The following is a 20,030-nucleotide window of genomic DNA, read 5'->3' as shown; positions in this document are numbered from 1 at the left end:
AAAAACTCTTCACATACCCAATCAATCCTATTCTCTTTGAGGGGAAATTATTTGTAGCTCCAAGGATCAGCTTAGACTTTCCAGTCTTGCAATATTTTACTGAGCAGTGGGTACAAAAAACCCCCACCTCTTTTACAGCAGGCACATGCTTTAAAGCGCATATCTGGAGAAAGATATTGACAGCCAGTGTGGGCATTGTAGAGGGGAGTGTTGGCCTGGGGTGATCACAGATTTCTTTAACTCTGGGCTCAGCCAATTTCTCAATTTCAGTTCCTTATGGGGAACAAGAAAGATCACTCCAGCAGCAGTGTTAGGAACAGTACTGAGTTGAATTTTCATGATGTTTGATTTCCAATGCAAAAGTCCTTTGAAGGATGCAAATGTTATGGATCCATGTAGCCAATCTGCTTTGACTCCTTGGGGACATAAGTTGAGAGCAGAGGAAGTTGCTTTCTGTACATTTCCCCTCAGCTGTGCGATTGTGCTGAGGCAGAAAAGTAACTCTCCCCCCCCCCCCAAATAATTGAAATGCCACAGTGAACATTTCGGTGTTTTTTCTGTACCAACCAGAAAGACAGGTAAAAGAAGGAGTTGCATTCCGAGGGCTGCAAAAATATTTGCAGAATCTGATCTCCTGATTTGGCCCTAGTAAGGATTAGGGCATTTGGGGGCAGTTTGGATCATAAGGAAGGGGATGTTATTGAAGCAGTAGTTTTATTGTGTTATTTGTTTTATTTATTATTTCAGTATTCTTTATCTAATTCTATATGGTTGTGTTTTTTTTTTTTGTACTCCATTTTATTGTTAACTTGCCCGCAGTCCTAACTCGATTGGAAAAAGGTAGCCATATAAATGTTCTTAATAAATAAAATGTTGTCATACTTATTGGTGCTATTACTACTATTGCTACTTAATTTATTTACTACTCTTCTTTAAAAGTGGTAGGGATCAACTGTTCAAAATAAAGTAATCAGGAACCCAAATCAAATTATCAGGATCTGTAAAAAAATCAAGTTACCAGGAACCCATAGATAATAACCCGCCATAGATAATAATATGAAAAGGAAAATGTGGGCATTTTCACTTCACTTAGTAAAAATGAAACAATCCCCCCCCCTCCAAACACAATATACATCTTACTTCAAGGTGTTGTTTGTCACATTATAGCTTTTACTATACTATAGTATAGATAATTATCTATCTATAGTATAATATAGTATAGATAATATAATGCAATGATAATATCATGGACTAGAATTTTAGCCCGCTGAGGTGCAAAAACAGCTAGCAGTGCTGGCCATGCCATGGGCGCCCTCCCCCCCTGACAGCATGGCTTTGGCGCAGGGAATCAGCATCCCAGGGAGGGTGGGAGTGGGGGGGAGTGGGGGGGCCCCCCTCGGGCCTCTGCCTGGCTCGGCGCCGGTCCTCAGGGGCTGCGTAGCGTCCCGTGGTGTCTTGGAAGCATTTACCGGGCACCTCCCCACGGCTTGGGAGGCGGATTTTCGGAGCAGGCTCGCAGTCTTGGCGAGGTGGCAGGCGCACTGCAGGAGGGCACGGCAGCATCCCCTGTCCTCGTGGGCCCGGGCGGCCACGCGAAGGTACCTCAGTGTTTTCAGCTCAAGGCTGTGGATCTCAGTCATGGGATGGGGGGGGGGGCTGCAGTGTGGCTTGGTGCCTCCAGGGCATCACAGCGTCTCTCCATTGTGGGGTGGGGGGCGGTTCAGGAGGTATGTGGTGTGGCAGGCGGGAGGCTCTGGGGCTGGGCGGGGAGGGGTTGTCGCATGTGGCAGGCCTTGGGTCTCCTCATGGGGTGTGCCATCTTTGGGGGGTGGCAGTGCGGGTCAGGCTGCACACCTCCCAACTGCTGCCGGTTCCAGGCAGTCAGGCGAGGGGCCAATCACCAGGCGCTTATTGGCCCCTCGCCTGACTGGCTGGCTGTTAGTTCGTGTGAGGGCCCAACCAGCGTTGGCCCCAATCCCGGACAGGTATGGCCTACAGTGGCCTTACTCTTTTATTTAAAAGGAACGGATAATGTATCTTCCCCTAGCCATTGAGAGGTCATGGGATGTTCACAAATGGTACAAACAAGGAGGGTAAAGGGCATTTAATAGTGGCATAGACTAGCACTATGTGTGAAGCATTAAGCTTCCTAAGAAGGTCTGGTAACTGGGAGTTTCTGTAATGTGGCACAATGAAAAGACAAGCATTTTCACAGGAACGTCCAATGAAATTCTTCCCCTTGGGCTACCCCTAGCTTTTAATGGTCCCAAAGCTGCTGCTGAGAAAAAAGTGGAAGGCCACTTCAGGTGGATAAGGAAAATCCTCCCCATGTAACCTTGCAAAGGGAAGGTGCTTCTGGGCAGACTGAAAGATGGGGGGTTTTGATCAAGGTTGCCGACTCAGGTTGAGAAGTTTCTGGATATCTGGGGGGGGGGAGTCTGTGGAGGGGAGGGACCTCGGTAGGGTGTCAGGCCACCAAGTCAACCCCACAAAGGAGCCATCGTCTCCGGGGAAACTGATCTCTATAGTCTGGATCAGGGGTGGGCAAACTATAGCCCTCCAGATGTCCATGGACTACAATTCCCATGAGCCCCTGCCAGCAAATGCCACAGTTTGCCCACCCCTACTCCAGAGATCAGTTGTAACTCCAGGAGATGTCTAGACCCCCAAACCCCAAGGTTGGCAAACATACTTGGAATCCAAGTGGGAATCGATAACAGGCCATACTCCAAGGGGGCAAATAGGTGGAATTTCACATCTCGCTCCCAACCACACATTTGGCTGAAGGTTTCTAGCAGCACATACCAAAAGCAGCAAGCATTCAGAAAACATTCCAGTGTTCTGAACTTACTAGGTAGTCCTCAAAAGCCCCAGAAAGCAAAAACGGTCATGATTTTATTCTAAAAATGAACATCCTCCTTTTTCAGTAACACCTCCAGATCAGCATATAGGGAAAAGATTAGCACATGGGCCATAAAACACTTTAAATCAATGAATAAAAAGTCACTGGGGCAACCAGGAGACTAGAACAGTTTTTAAATACCATTAAAGCAAACTGCAAATAAAATCAGAGTCCAGAGGCACCTTTAAGACCAACAAAGGTTTATTCAAGGCGTGAGCTTTCGAGTGCAAGCACCCTTCGTCAGGCTATGAGTCTGGAAAACTCACGCCTTGAATCAATCTTTGTTGTGCTACTGGACTCTGATTTTATTGTGCTACTTCAGACCAACATGGCTATCCATTTGAATCTATCCTTATGCAAATAAAAGCAAAGTCAGAATTGGATAATCATCCAAACTCTGCAGAATCAAAACCAGGAAACAGGGAATTAGCTCCTGCACTGCTGCTATTATTGACCCAAAAAACCTTTTAAAAAACAGGATATTCTTCCTCAAATGAACTTAAGGATGCCAGTCCTGAAGTGGGATTATGAGTCCTCTCCAGCCTAAAGAGATAGGAGAAAAGGGCTGCTCTGGTCCATTGAACTCAACTTCCTAAAAGTGAACAGGACCGGTGCCTCTTTCCCCAAGACATCTGGAAAATGCTGAGGATTCAGAGGGAGGGAGGAGCAATTAATGGCCTCAAATACTAGCTGGTTACTCAGCTGGATGCTGACTTGTTCCCATATCTCTTGTGACATTAATGCGAAGCTGCTACTTGCGGTTGGGTGTTGCTTGTGGCTCGTGGGTTCTGGACAGACCCCTCAAACGGCAATTCTATCAGCTAGGAAAAAAGGTCCTTCTTAAAACCCGGTTACAGTAGGGGGAAGAAGTGACTAGAGGATGTAGTGCTCTCTCTGCGTTTCATTAATGCACAGAATTAATGATATAGGGAAGGGCTTGTTCTGCTTGGGCCCTACGGGAGCTTATGCCCTGTGGCCAGAAACAGAAACTAGGACTATGTCATCTTCCTCACTCCTTCAACAGAAGCACAAAAATTATTATTTCTGTAGGAAATCTATCATTTGTTTGATTATATGTTGTTAATCCCACAGAAGGGAAAGTGTACATTATGACTTTCTAATTCCTCCTGATTCGGCTGGTGTCGTATATTTACGAAATAATATGCAAGCAGGTGAATTCAAGAGCACCCATTTGGGATGCATATTGCATTTTACACTTTCTTAAGAATTAGGCAGTAAAAGAGATTTCTACGGAGTGTGCTAGAAGGAATTCAGGGCCTCATTCTTGAGCAGGGAGGTGGGGGTGGCTACGAATGTAATGAAATCACTGCCAACTGCTGAGTTTACATAATGTTCTAGGATTCCCCCCCCCCTCTCCTGCTTTATACGGTGGAGCTCCCTAACAATGATTCTATGATTCTAATGAGTGACAAGTGGTACTTTCTGCACCAAAATGCCTCCCCCTCCTTTCTCATACGCAGACTTGTCAGGCATAGCATGATGTCTGGTGGATGCCTGGGGGTGGGGGGGAGCATCAGGTAACAGTGTGATGTCACCTTTGGGGAAGTGATGTTAGTCAGTTCTAGAAATCACTGCAAACTTTATGGTAAAACCAGAGAGTATCAGGTGATTTGTAGACTTCCTCAGGACGCCCTGCCCATGGCCGCAATGCTGACCTGTCTGAGTGCTCTGATGACTCTCTCTCCCGAAGCCCTCGAACTCTGGACGTGCTGCGAGTCCATGGAGTGCCACGCCCAGCCAGCTCGCCCCAGCCAGTGAGCGTGAGGTGTGTGTTCCATGGGTGTGTTCCTTTTTTGGTTTTGGTTGTGTGTGTGCCACGGAGACATCCAGACTCTCTCGCACACCCGCCTACAAACTTCCCCCCCCACGCGCATGCACTACGCTAGCACCTGTTTTATAGACAAAAACAGGCTTGCTCTCTAGTATATATTTGCTAAACAGTTAGCAAGGAGGTGCTCACACAGGCAGGCATCGCTGATTTTGGATGTTTCCCAGTCCCCTTAGGGTTGGTTTGGAAGCAGCACCCTCCATTCCAAAGAATGTGTAAAGCCTTGTGCAGCATCTCTATTTTCAGACGCTGATTCTGATATTCTGTCTTGAACACCCCATTGATCTCAAGGGCTACTTCCCAGTTGGCTTCAGGGGTCACAAGAGGTTTACATGAGCTCCAAGGCATCCTAATGCAGACTATAGCCTAAGGTGTTCTTCTTACAGATGGTTTCAAAAGGGGATTAGACAGATTCCTATGGGATAGGTTCATCAATGGCTACTCACCGTTTTGCCTAAAGGAAACCCCCCAAATCCAAAGCTAATAAACCTCTAAATATCAGTGCTATGAGGCAACATCAGAGGTGGACCTTGGCCTTTCTGCCCTGTTTGTTGTTCCTCCAGGACAACTGGCTGACCATGGGGTGCTGGACCATTGATCTGATCCACGAAGGTGCCTTTTATGCGCATAGTTAATTGTACATTGGACCAGATTTGAGAAACCAGAGATCAAATCCACAACCTGCCATAAAACCAGTTGTTGGGTGTCCTTTGATTAGCCACATTTTCTAAAACAAGATGGCTGTGAGGATCAAGTCAGGGATGTACCAAGAAGAACTCCCAACAACTGAGCTACCAGTCTGACCATTAAAAGGAAATCATGAGGGATCACTCCTCACTGAACAAGATCCATGTAATACATGCAAATCACCAAGAATTCACCTTGTTGGGCACTGTTGAATCAGTTCAAACTGACATTGAAAGCTGGGCCTATTCACTGAATACTATTTACTCAGAAAATACAAGGGCATTGAGGCTTACTGTACAGTTTATGGCGGTGCCTCCCATGGATCATATATTATCAAAATAAGATACAGCTTGTTGAGATCTTTTATAAGGTGCAGTTCCACCTTGAACTCTAATTCTACCATTTACAACATCTGAGACCTCCCTTTGATGAAATGACAGCTCTGCAAATATTCTGTCATATTTTCCTCCAAGTTCCCTTAGTTATTTACTTCAGTAAGTCTGAATGGAGGCCTCCAAAGGATAAGAAAAGCCAAAGCCAAATAACAGAACTTTTCAATACCAGCATCTGTGGCTCAATATCTGTTTTATGTAGGTTACTAGGGGCAAAGCCTGTTGTATCCAGGAATATAACAGGCGCTAGAGCTTGGCGGTGGGAAGAGGAAGGGGAGTTGTCCAGTCTGTAAGGGTATGGGGTTGAATGTGTGTGTTGTGTGGGAGGTTGTGGTGGTGTGTGGTGGCAAATGGGTGTGGAGATATGGGTGTCAAGAACCTGTGGTTTGGAATGTTCATTGAGTGTAGGAGAGGACTGACCTTTGGGAATTATGGCATAGTGGTTACAGGTGAGCGTTCCATAGCCATGTCTTCAGATATGTGAAGGGAAAATCAGACTGGAGACTCTACTTAGGGGGAGATTATATGGGAACTAATTCCTCCCAGTTCTGCGTCATTTCCCTTCTTGTGTGAATTAGGCCACAGAAATTGAAATGTCCCCCTGCCCGAATACACATGGAATAGTCACAGTATACAGATGTCTACCCTGCTCCTTCTGTCTCCATTTTTTCACTGTTGATAAAATGTTATGTGCCCACATGCTTCTTTCATGGTGGCTCCTTAGAAGAAGAAGAACTGTTGTTTTTTTTGTACCCTGTTGTTTACTACCCAAAGGAGTCTCAAAACGGTTTACAAACACCTTTTCCCTTCGTCTCCCCTCAATAGACGACCTATGAGGGATGTGGGGCTGTGAGAGGTCTGAGAGAACTGGGAATGGGCCGCAGTGACCCAGCAGGCCTCAGTTGTCTCAAAGCAGTTTCCAATTGTCTTCCCTTCCTCTCCCCATAGCAGACTTCCCGTGATGGAGGTAGTATAGAGAGCATCACATGGAAGCTGGCAACCCTAAAAGGAGATCTCTCTGTGCACAGCAGTCTAGACCTTAGTAAGATTTTGTATTCTGTTTTTTATTTGCCAGGCCAAGCTTGAAAAAAGTCCATTCAGATCCCATGTATTTCCAGCCATTTACTTGTTCACTCTTTACAATTTCAGGCTGTAAATATTCTTTATTTAGATTAGCGATCCCCAACCTGTGGGCCACGGACCACATGTGGTCCTTCGACTAATTGGAGGTGGGCCCCGAAGAACGCCTTCTCCCCCCCCCGGCCCTTTACTTCATCCCCCCCCCCAGCCCTTTACAACACACTTCATTGTTGTGTCGTGTCTGTATCTTAATTTAAAGGGATGTTTAAATATTACCATAGCGATCAGAGAGCGCTAGGGCAGTGGTTGAGAGTAGAGGAGTAAACTACCCCCCAACCGGGCCTCAGTAAAAGGCGTTGAGTGGTCCCTGGTGATAAAAAGGTTGGGGACCACTGATTTAGATCTTCCTGCACTTTCCAGACTCACAGGACTGATGCTGGTCTGCCTGTCTGTCTTCTGTATATCTGTCTGTCTGCCTGTCTGTTTGTGCTCCAGAATACAAAGAGTTGCTGGTAAGGGCTGGCCATAGCCCATAGCCCAGGAGGGACACACCTGCGCAACTCCCCCTCCTCCAACTGCAGTTTGCAAGACTCTAGCATAGTATCTAGATCGCTGCTCATCTCTAGATTATAATGTTGCTCATTTATAGATTTTCCGAAGGCAAAAATGGCTTCTTTGGAGGCCAGACTCTGAGGCATTGTATGATTTTGAAGTCCCACCTCCATACATTGAACATGAGTCAGCAGTGTGACTCGGTGGCTAAGAAGGCAAATGGGATTTTGGGCTGTATCAAACGGAGTATCGTGTCCAGATAACGGGAGGTGATGCTTACCACTGTACTGTGCTCTGGTTCGGCCTCACTTGGAGTACTGTGTTGAGTTTTGGGCACCCCAGTTGAAGAGGGATGTTGACAAACTGGAACATGTCCAGAAGGAAGGCAACAAAGATGGTGAGTGGTTTGGAGACCAAGACGTATGAAGAAAGGTTGGGGGAAGCTTGGTTTGTTTAGCCTGGAGAGGAGACGACTGAGAGGGGATCTGATAACCATCAAGTATTTAAAAGGGTGCCATATGGAGGATGGAGCAGAATTGTTCTCTCCTGCCCCAGAGGGACATACCAGAATGAATGGGATGAAATTAATTCAAAAGAAATTCCATCTAAACATCCAGAAGAAGTTCCTGACAGAGCAGTTCCTCAGTGGAACAGGCTTCCTTGGGAGGTGGTGGGTTCTCCATCTTTGGAAATTTTTAAACAGAGGCTAGATAGCCATCTGATGGAGAGGCTGATTCTGTGAAGGCAAAGGGGTGGCAGGTTACAGTAGATGAGCGATAGGGATGTGAGTGTCCTGCATAGTACAGGGGGTTAGACTAGATGACCCATGAGGTTCCTTCAAACTCTATTATTCTATGATTCTATGATTCTAAGGCCACCCACACAGGTTGTTGTTGAATTGGCAGACTTGGGACCTACTGCACAGGGTTGTTGTGCAGATGAAACAGGAGACAAAAGAACCTCTGCAACAGCATCCAGTTTCGTCTGCAGAATAATGCTGTGCAGTAGGCTTCAAATCTGTAGAGAGCTGTGAAGAAGAAATTCACATGGCTTGACTGCGTCTAACCCCCGGCCAGAGCAGTATTTTAAGTGAGAAGGGGCTTTTCTGTGGCCTCCCTGTCAGCCAACTGTTTGGCAGAAGGGGAAAGTTCCCCACCCTCAAAAGGAATGCCCTCAGGTTCCCCTGCATTGCTCTTGGAAACACCTCCCTCCCCTCAGTCAGGGCCTGTCAGAGGTTCCTTCGCAGCAGGCCTGAAGGGAGGGAGGGGGAGGGAACGCACTCTGCAGCCTCCTGCCAGCTCTGTCAGGGTTCTGAGGCAATTTGCATTTGGACTTGACAGTTAGGACAGCCTCGGGGTGAAAAGGGCTGGCGCATCCTGTCCAAGCCTCTGTTCCCATCCCCCTTGGCAGCCCTACTGACCTCCTCTCCCTGCGGTGGTCAGGAGCTGACTAGCAGTGATGTCTCCAGATTGCCCCTGGCTGGGTCGGGTGTGAAGGCCCTGTTAGAACTTTGACTCAATGATTGGGTCAACCATCCACTTAGCCCTTGTGCTCTGTGGTGGGCGGTTCATTTGTGCCTTCCGATTGGGCCCTCACACAGCCCGGCCCCACCCACTCTCCGCCCCCCCCAGGCCATTAACCAAATATACCGCTCACCGAGCAAAGAGGACTGGCCATTCAGTATCCCTCTAGAATACTTTAGAAGTTTGACAGGGTTCATTGTTAAAAGGTTCCAATGAACATTGAACCCATTTTCATCCAGGCAGAATGAGTGCTTATGTTAGTGGGATACCAGAAAGCTTTCAGGTGCATTGTCGCTCAAAAACAAAACAAGGAGGAAATGCCCATGTCTACACCTACTTAACTTGGCATCCACCTCTGAGAGGCAAGGTTTGACTTCAGAGTGGAATTTAGATGTAAAGTGTAGGAACAGGATTAGAGTTATGAAAATACTCTTGGTTTCCAGGTGGATTTGTGATATTCACCCATTTCTTCCTAATCTGCCTGGAATTCTGGCGACCCTGGAAAGTCAAATAAATCAGTTTTAGTTTCGATTGAAGCCAATGCAAGATTCTGGTGGAAAGTGGGGCTGTGGCCCAGTGACAGAGCGCGTGCTTGACATGCAGAAGATCCCAGGTTCAATCCTCAGCTTCTCCAGGTAAAAAGATCAGGCAGGAGATAATGTGAAAGACCTCTGCCTGGGGCCCTTGAGCACCATTGTCAGTCCAGGCATGCAATACTGACTTTCATGGACCAAGGGTCTGATTCCGCATAAGGGAACTGCATGTATGTTCACAGCCAACTTATGGTGACCCAATAGTGTTTTCAATGCAAGAGACATTCAGATGTGGTTTGCCACTCCTTGTGCCATTGCACAAGGACCCTGGGCTTCCTTGGTGGTCTCCCATTCAAATAGCAGCTATGACCAACCTTGCTTAGCTTCTAAAATCTTATGAGCTCAGGCCATGGAGGTCAGGGAAAAAGGTCTGTATTATAACCACAGAGTGTGCTTACAATGATATGAAAAGCATTCCTTCCCCTTACAGAAGGACATTCTTAGATTTCATCCATTCAAGTTTCAGCACTACATATGCCCAAAGTTATACTTAAAATGAGGGACTGCTGCTTTGTTTGGAGATCAACAGCAGAAATGTATAGTTGATCCTCCCAGCCAATTGCTTTGTCTGAGCGTTTCATCACTCCTTTCAATTTAATTTCCCAAAAAAGGAAATAGAAAATTATAAACCAGAGAGGCAAATCAGAAGTGACATAAGAGTCAACTATACAGCATAGGGAAAAATCGATGCTTAAAACGTTTGGCATATTTCTCTGGAGTCTGTAAGATCAATGGACAACTGTGAGAACAGAATTTCCATTAGTTCTTGAATTCCCAACATCTCAAGACCATTTCCCCCCTTTCTGTTCCACATGAAACCCAGGATGCTGTTGGATCTCATGACACACTAAGTAGCCACACTGTAACAATAAGTGCAGCTGCCCCTTGCTTCTTATCTCAAAACAGAAAACACAATAGAAGTTTCTCCTCCTTAAAGTAGTAGAGCATTACAGCTAAGAGATGAAAGAGGTTCACTGGGTGAATAAAACCCAAGGAACTAGCTGAAGTTAAAAAATAAATAAATAAATCTGGGATGCAAAGAAACACCCACACCTTCACTTCCTCTCCTTCCTTTCAGAGGAATTGGTCTCCAGCAGGACAACTCAAGTCTTAAATCAACATTCTTTCCTATCTGTTTAAATGTTTTGAAAACTGCACGGCTGTCAAATCTTTCCCTACCTGTCTTACTTATGAAAACAAAGGAAAAGAGATTTGCACACCTCAATACATTAAACAATTCCCATGCTGTGAGATCCACCATGGAAGCTGAGCTGTCTGACCTGAAATTTGTAACGGTCAAGTTCAGGGTTTTCACTATCACTGCAGATGTTCCTCCAGACATACCGTTCCTTTTTCTTGGTCGCTAAAAGGCACACTGCATCACCAGAGAAGCCATGCAGTTACTAATCCTACGGCCTCTTTTCCCCAATCGAGGGAAATCTTGGGCTTTCTATTTAGGGCGAGCCATGCAGTTGAAGTGCATGAAGTTAGTAGTTCACAGTCTTATAATACAAACTCACTTCTTCACATATATCTTTGGTTAATCATGCATAACACATCGAGAGACTGAAAGATAGGACTGTATATTTTGGGTGGTGAAATCCCTGGAGATTTTGGGGCTGGAGCAGGATTTGGGGACATCAGCACGATATAATGCCATAAGCTCAGTGTTCTGCAGGGCCTGCAAAATGGAGCTCTTCCACCAGATTGTGGGGTGAGGCCAGGCTGCATGGAAGATCTGGCTCCCCGTTACAGAGGCAGTAGCGTACTCCATCTGGCACCCTCTGTCCTCCCTCCGCCTGGAGTGGGTTACCAAGGAATAGAGTAGATATGAACTGAGTTTTTACCACATCTTGTTTTATTGTCTTGGGATTTATGTATGATAAGTTTATATGTTTCACTGTATGTTTTATTGGGGTTTTATATGTCTGTAACTTGCCTCGGGCCTCCGGGGAAAGGCAAGGAATAAATCTAAATAATAATAATAATAATAATAATAATAATAATAATAATAATAATAATAATAATAATAATAATAATAATAATAATAATAATAAAGTGCACCTTCTAAAGCAGCTGTTTTCTCCATAGGAACTGATCTCCATTCTAATCCCAGGAGATCTCCAGCCATCACTGGAGGTTGGCAAGAAGAATAGTTATTTTTATACCATGCTTTTCACTACCTGAAGGAGTCTTAAAGCACCTTACAGGTACCTTGCCTTTCCCCTCTGAGAAAGTTCTGACAAGATTGCTCTGTGTGAACAGCACTACCAGGACTGGGACTAGGCCAAGGTCACACAGCTGGCTGCATGTGGAGGAGTGGGGAATCAAACCCAGCTTGCCAGATTAGAAGTGGCCGCTCTTAACCACCACACCAAGCTGGCTCTGTGACAGTCACTGTTTTCTAACTTCTGCAGACCTTCCTGATCAACTGTGTCTGTGATTGTTAAATGTTCTGTTTCTGAGCCCCAAATGGTGAAAAGGTCTGGAGGAATCACATGTTTTTTTTGGGGCATGCAGTAAATATACACCAGAAGAACTGGACAAAGAAAGTTTGCATTTTTAATTGCTGTGGAATTGGCAGGAGATCTTGCTTTGGAATATCCTGAATAGATGAAGGGCATCAAAATAACCACAGCTAACTGATTTCAATTCAGCAGCAACACTCGAAGGCCAGATAGCTAAAAATTGGCCACGCTGATACCAGAGAATAGTTACAAACTAGACAATATAGTACAATGTATAGAAAATATTCTCCCCCAGCCAAGTTGGAAAAGAAATACTCGATATCTCTGTCCCCCACTCCAAGCACAAGATAAACCCCAAGAAAAACCCAGGAAACCTTTGCCCTGTTAAACAGATGGGCACATAAAATGCTGGAAGTGTGGACTGAACACTGGCTACTTTTAATTTATTAAGAAAATCCTCAGAGAAACGAAAGAGTTTACGGTAATGGAAAGCTTATTGCTGATGATTTCCAAGTCAACCCAGGAGGAAAATATTAGCTCGCAGCTCCGACGCCAAAGACCGAAGTCTTTGGAATCCCATTTTGGAATAGATTTTTTAATGTCAATTAACAGTTCTGCATAGATTGCAGTTCTTTTTCCTGGAGAACCCCTGTGAGATGAATTAATATTTGGGTGAAAACATTCTTTATGGGAAAGAACAAGAGTGTTAGGCAAGCTTATTAAAAAAGAACCAGGTAAGAACAGATGCATGATGCAGAACAGCTAATGTCCTACGGTACTTATTTTGAGGCTTGGCTCTGCACATTAAAGGCCCGAGGCAAAGACATTTAGAATGTTCACACTCAACAGCAGCCTGCGGTATTGAATAATGAATGCCACATCAAAAAATTTAGGCAATATTCCCAGGTAAAGCTTTCTTTAAACTAGGCTCAGCCATACCATATATCAACACAACAGAAGCATAACTATGACTGTCACCTCCACTTTGGAAATCAGAGTCAACCGCGAACGTTAAGGGTCTCATCATACTAGGTGCGTCAAAGACATACACAATTAGAACACAATCGTGTACCACTCACACATCACGCAGCTAACTCATGAACCAATGCCAAGGCAGAGTATAAATCTAGGGTTGGGCGCTTCGGCACCCGTTTGCTCCCGCCACAGCCAGTGGTGCAGCGCTGGCTGTAGCGGGAGAGAACGGCTGCTTCAGGCGCTGCTTTGCCCATGTGCGCACCCAGGCAAAAAGATAGGGGTGTCAGAGAAAGGCACAAGTCCCAGCAAGAATGGATCGAGATGGGCAGCGGCATTAGTCAGTCTGCAGCAGTAGAAAAGAACAAGAGTCCAGGAGCACCGTAAAGGCTAACAAAATTTGTGTCGGGGGAGGAGCTTTCGTGAGTCACTGCTCACGTCTTCAGGTTCTTCAGTTATCTGAAAATGTGAGCAGGGACTCATGAAAGCTCATACTTTGCCCCAAGTTTCGTTAGGCTTTCGGGCAGGGCTGGATTAAGGCCAACTGTCGCCCGAAGCACAACCCAGCAACAGTGCCCCTTTGGCCTTTCCGTTGTTTGACTGACAACACATTAAGACTCAGTAAATGCTGCAGGTGAAATAAGAGATTAAAAATTCAGTTTTCTTCCAGGCCATCCCCCAGGCCAGACCCCACAACTATATTAAATAGAAACTTCTTAAAATTTATCACTTATTTAACACTAAATAACAGCAAGCACTATAAACAAACAAACAAACAAACAAAAACCCTTGGAGCCCTAAATGGGGGCTTATTTTGCTTAATGGTTAACCCAGGGCTGCTTTCAGGTGCTACCAGACCCTCAGTCTTGTCTACTTTCACAAGGATAGAAGCCCTTGATGTTGCTGAGCATGTATGCTTAATCCGGGGTCTGCTGGAACTTCAGCTTTGTACAAAAACAAGACCTGGCTCTGCTCTGAAATGGTTCTACAGAGTACACAAACCCCAAACCCTTAATGAAAACCATCTGATCTGAACTTCCTAGTTTGCACAACCTTGCCCTTCATGCCAGCCAAGTCCTCAATGGGACCAGATTTAACAGGAACTTCCGCCATTCAGTGCTGCTCAACTAGGGCAGAGTCTGCACTTACTTGTTTATTCCATTGTGGATCCTGCTGAATCCAGATCGAGTTGAACTTGGGTCTTCCCCCCCTCATTGAAACAGAAAAGTGTTCTGCACGTGGTTAGGGAAGCTCAGAAGGAGAAGGGGGAGCCAAGTGCAGCAGGAGACTCTTTCTTTCTTTTCTTGAACGGAGTGGGGGGCGGGGAGATTGGAGACAGCAGAGGAAGGAGAAAAAAACCAAGAGGCAAATCTCTACTGAGAGAAGTTTAGGCTTCTGGAGCTTCTGCTGAGAAAAGTTAGGGCTTCCCCTTAAGCCAAGTTAGGGATTCCCATTTAAATTCTGGAAACCAGGAACTAATGCCCTGGCCAATCAGGGCTTCTCTACCACGGAGTTCAGGAACAAATTCAAAATAGGCAGAACTCTGCATGCTTTCTCAATCCGGTTCTTCAAATATTGAGGGTTATATCCACTCCAGGATACTGCAGGATAAAGGTAGGGTCACTCTGGATGAATCATGCTTGTTGCAGAAAATCAAAATGGAAATCGCATTCAGTGGAGATGGCAGGGACTGAATCAACCTGGGATTGGAATAAAAGCTCCATGCAGACTACACCTAGGAAGCTCTGTGATCCCTTCTTTGGCATCCAAGCCCAAACAGACATCAGTAAAAAACTCATGCTCGCTTTGCACACCTAGGGTAATACAGATGCTCCTCACTAGCCGTAACGTAAGCCGTAAGCCAAGTTTCCAGTGATGCATTTAGCCATTATATGGCTATTTATATCTCTATAAAGTTAGTTTATTGCAATATAAATAGTAATGCTAATGGCATTAACAGCAGTGTTTGAAGCATCACAGATGTTGTGCAATGCTCCGCTGCTGTTTGTATTACTGTTTATATCTTCATAACCTTAGTGGGATAGTCAAACTTGCCTCATTTACACCACAAGAGAGATGAATGCCCACACTTCAGATATAAAACCAAGTCTTTTCATGGGTGGTTACATGGTAATCTCTCTATATATGTTTCCTGAAGTTTTCTAAAGGTGTCTTTGGATGGGCGTCAGGTAACCATGTCTTCAAAGCACCAATTAAGTTGTGACCCCTTTCCAGTTTTTCAGTGAACTTGCCAAAGTGAACTATTTACCTTGGTAGAACTAAATTTGAGGCCAGTGGCACCTTTAAGACCAATCTCACGCTTCTTGAGATGCACACAGAAGTTTATACCCAGAATTAAGCATTCATTTCAGTGGAGAAAGCCATTCTGCTAGGATTGGTCAATGCTACAAGGAAACCGGGCCAACAAAGAATGTGGTGGTCACATACAATCAAAATGGACACGGGCCAGAACATTACACAACTAAAAGAAGCAGCGCAAGATTGAAAATTGTGGCGATAGTTGAGCCATAGGATTGCCAAGAACTGGACTTGACTGAATGGTTAACATCATCATCATCATCATCATCATCATCATCATCATCATCATCATCATTGGTTGGTCTTAACGGAGCCATGGGACTCCAACTTCAGACCAACATGGCTACTCACCTGGATCTATTTATCTTGGTGTAATTGATACCAATAAGACTACCTTTCAGATAAAGCAGGTGACAGCAAACTTACGGTCTCCATGGCATCGCAGAGGGCCCACAGTGAGCTTTGCTTCTGAGCCAGGACGATCAATGTCTCCAACTATAACTTGGCTGACAGGTAGATGGTCCTTGTAAGACAGGAACCCAGTGTCTTTTCTCCTGAAAAGGGAAATGACAAAGCATGAGATTTTTTAAATAAAAGTTGTCTGTGGAAACCACTGTATGCTGAGGAACACCACTACATGTCTTGAGTTTTTAACTGACTCTTAAGGTTTCTACAGACAGTTTCTAAACGTACCAGATCAGACATTTCTGCACTTTTCAGAGCTAACGCTCTATTTGACTAGTAGGGAATTTTCTTCTTTCTCTGGAAAATCTATCCCCTTTCCTTTGCCCAAATATGAGTCTCTGTCTAACTACCTACTTGTCATTGCCAACTTTTCCCAAGTCTTTTGTCTATGTTAAACTGCTCTCAGTCAGGGCTGAATTCTGAAACTGTCAGGCCTCATCTCTTCTCAGCTAGGGCTGAAATCAGACTGAATCCTCCTCAGCATCTAGTTCAGAAGCCTTTCTCTGCTCAGCTGATGCTCACCAATCTGTTCCCTTGGAACATACTGTCACTCTAGGCACTCTGGCTCTGTGAAGAATTAACACTTCACAATTCTTTATCTGTTTACACAGCACTTCGAAGCTTTTAAAAGTGCAGTCACAGAAGTCCAATTAAAGTACTTAAGAGAATCACTGTCAAGTTTTAGAATGATGTCTCATTGGAATTGTTGCCTTCCATCTGTGATTAAAAGAATAATTAGAAGCTTAATTGCTGTGTTTAAAAATGCAGTTTTGAATGTCTGAAAACAGTGGATAGCAAGTACTGGGCAGTTTTGTTTTTGGATGTCACAAAATTCCGTCTATGCGTTTTACGTGTACTTATACACTTCCACAAAATGCAAAAGATCGTTCTGTCTGAGGGCAACCAGTGATCTCTTACTCCAGAATAGAGATCTATAAATCCACTTGAAAACACAGACATTATTGCTTTCCATTTAGCATATTTTCTGCTGTGCTACTTGAGTAACTTTAATTTATGAAGCGGCCCAGTGCCTTTAAAGGACCATTTTTATCCCGCGTACTGCATCTGTTCTTCCGGTAAATCAGTTAACTCCCCACCGCTTTTAAAGTTGTGATTTGTGTGCTCAAAGTTGCATCCTTCTCTCTTGCCTTGGTAGTTCAATCAATTTATTTTGAAATACAATTCTCTCTAACTATGGCCCTGCTTTAAAGCAGACTTGTCAATAGCAAACGGGGTGGATGCCTGTTAGAGCTGCCAACTCTGTACTGGTAAACCCCTGGAGATTTGGAAGTGGAGTCATAGGAGGGCAAGGTTTGGGGAGGGGAGGAGACTCAGTGGGGTATAATGTCATACAGTCCAACCTCTGGAGCTACCAATTTCTCCTGGGAAACTGACCTCTGTAGCCCAGGGTTCTGTTGAAATATCTCTAGTCCCCAGCTGGGGGTTGGCAACCCTATGGATTGCAGCAGGTATGCACTTCCTCTTTGCCAGGGGTGGACAAACTGTGGCTCTGCAGATGTCCATGGACTGCATGTGCTGTCAGTGGCTTATGGGAATTGTAGTCCATAGACATCTGCAGAGCCACAGGTTGGCCGCCCCCGATCTATGCCATCCAGCGAGGGAATGTAAAAATGCTATCTCCTTTTTCAATGCAACTTACAAGGATGTATGTGCAGAGTTGGAATAAATTTTGCTAACTGGACCTTAATTTCCTTTGGGGGGCTTAGTGGGGGAGCCGGTCCCAGAGGCATGAAGGTTCAAGACTGCTTAAGGCTTCGAAGGTGAAAACCCAAACCTTGATCCAGATTCAAGGACAGCAGGGACTCGATGAGCCTCTTTTGTGGGAAGAAACTCCTGTAGATGGGGAAAATGGGCTTTTAGTCAAGGGAGAACTCATTGGAATTCGGTGGTGTTTATGAGCATTAACGGCCCACAAAGAAGAGCGAGTTAATTACAGAACTAGTCCAGCCTGCTGACTTCATTGTAGATATTCAGAAATAATCACTGTTGGAATATTCAGTACTTAGATAATAATACAGCTGCTATTTAAATATTTTGTAAATTTTGATTGCAAAAATGGCCTCTTGTCATCCTTCTCTCCCAAAGGAAATTGCTCCAACTGGAAAAAAAAAAAAAGGATTAGATTCCCAGTGTGTTATATTCCGGTTAATAACCAAAAGGGAGACCAATAATCCTGTAATTATAATGAGATAGATAACATCTCTGAATAATTTTCGGATTTCTACATCATATATAAGGTTTACAAAGAGCAGCAAGATCCCTCTGAAAAGAAGGGCTGACAGAGGCGAGCAGCCAATAAAATCCTCGCAGTTATTTTATATGCAAAAAATGTAGATGAGCCACCGATAAATGAGAAAAAATGTAAATTTATTTTTAAATTATAGTTCTTGTTAATAGTTCCAAGAATCTATACTAATGGGACCAAGTCAAAATCTCCCATTTGCTTTCCCCCCCCCAATCTACAGATTCGTATACTTTAACAGGACACTACTTTGTTTAACAGGACACTGCTTTGACCCAGGAGATCCCTTCCAGCTCTATGATTCTATGATTCTGTGACAAGGCCACTTTTGAGAGAAAGAAGTCTCTTCAGCCTCAAGAAAAAGGCGAGGAAAAAACCCTAAATGGCAATGGAGATTCTCTCTTTGTGGCAGCAGTAAGAGAACTGGTCCCTGAACACTGAGTCCCAAATGTGGGGCTGCACAGGAGTCAGGATGATGAACATGGCAACTTTCTGTTTCACCGCTCCCATTGCAAGGCAAAGAAATTGAAATTGCACTAATGAAATTTCCGAAATTAAATTAATTTTTTTCTGAAATTAACAAAACCCCACAAAATATCTTTTGCATGAATTCAACTCAAGATGAAGAAGAAGAAGAGTTGGTTCTTGGAGGCCGCTTTCCTCTACCCAAAGGAGTCTCAAAGCAGCTTACAGTCGCCTTCCCTTTCCTCTCCCCACAACAGACACCCTGTGAGGGAGGTGGGGCTGAGAGATATTCCTGCTTGGTCAGAACAGCTTAATCAGGGCTGTGGTGAGCCCAAGGTCACCCAGCTGGTTGCATGTGGGGTAGTGCGGATAGCCGTGAATAATGGTTTTGAGGAGGGGCTGTGACTGAGTGAATGAATGCCCACTTTGCAAGCAGAAGATCCCAGGTTCAATCCCTGGCATCTCTGGTTAAAACGACCAGGCGTTACATGATGTGAGATGCGGGAGAGCTTCTGCCCATCAGAGTATACAATACTTACCTTGATGGATGGATGGTTTGATCAAAAGGCAGCTTCGTGTATATGGGTGTTAGTATAATGTTTAAGCCAGGGGTAGTCAAACTGCGGCCCTCCAGATGTCCATGGACTACAATTCCCAGAAGTCCCTGCCAGCATTCGCTGGCAGGGGCTTCTGGGAATTGTAGTCCATGGACATCTGGAGGGCCGCAGTTTGACTACCCCTGGTTTAAGCTGTGCAAAGGATACATTTTAATTCATTTAATCTGAGTATATTTTTATCTTGACATTTGTCCAGGAAGCGCAGGGTGGTGTACCTCCCTCTTTCCACTTCTATCCATGATCCAGTGAGATAAGGTTAGGCTGAGGCGGAGAGGAATTTCAAACCATCAATGGGTTTTTTCTGTCATTCTTGACAGACCTGTTTTAATACCTGGGTGCCAGAGGAGTGACTTCAGTGCGGTCTTCAGCAAACAGTCAGTTTTAATTTTTGACAATATAAATAATGTCCATCCCGTCCCGTCCGTCCGTCTGTTTAATGTATAGTCCGCCTTCCTCCTTGGTCTCAAGGCAGATAACATAATCCTGCCTAAAAAACCCAATTCTAAAACCCCGATCACAAAATGGCAGAAAAAGAAAACCCTCCAACCTGCAATCATCCCCAAAGGGTTCACATGATGGTAAGGCGTGGCTTGAGGGGGGTCCACTGATCTTAGGAGACCTTAGGTAGGAGACCTGGCCTCACCCGAAGACCTGGTTTTTGATATAAACCCCAATCCTGTATCTATTGAACAGTTCAGTTTTGCATACTTAGAGGAAGGCCAAGGGGATGGGAGCTTTCCTGACCTTCTCTTCCTTCCTTCAAAGACACTTTTAGGGCCTGCTTTCCTCCTCCACAATCAATGCACCTTCCTTCTCTGGTTATGCATGACCTTGCATAAACATGGAAGAACTCAACATGGCATGATCTCCAGTTTCAGCAGTA

At 44.8% G+C, this 20,030-nt stretch overlaps 1 protein-coding gene across 2 annotated transcripts in view; it reads right to left on the bottom strand.

Annotated features, from left to right (window-relative positions):
• Nucleotides 1–20,030, bottom strand: part of CNTNAP2 (contactin associated protein 2) — a 1,139,689-nt gene that overhangs the window by 158,304 nt on the left and 961,355 nt on the right. For both annotated transcript variants that reach the window (XM_077304685.1, XM_077304684.1), the window contains exon 15: nucleotides 15,764–15,891. In XM_077304685.1, the coding sequence (XP_077160800.1) occupies nucleotides 15,764–15,891 (128 nt within the window). The remainder of the gene's footprint in view (nucleotides 1–15,763; nucleotides 15,892–20,030) is intronic.

Source organism: Paroedura picta, chromosome 11 (genome assembly GCF_049243985.1).
Source record: "Paroedura picta isolate Pp20150507F chromosome 11, Ppicta_v3.0, whole genome shotgun sequence".
NCBI lineage: Eukaryota > Metazoa > Chordata > Lepidosauria > Squamata > Gekkonidae > Paroedura > Paroedura picta.
This window is presented reverse-complemented; position numbering and strand designations above follow the sequence as displayed.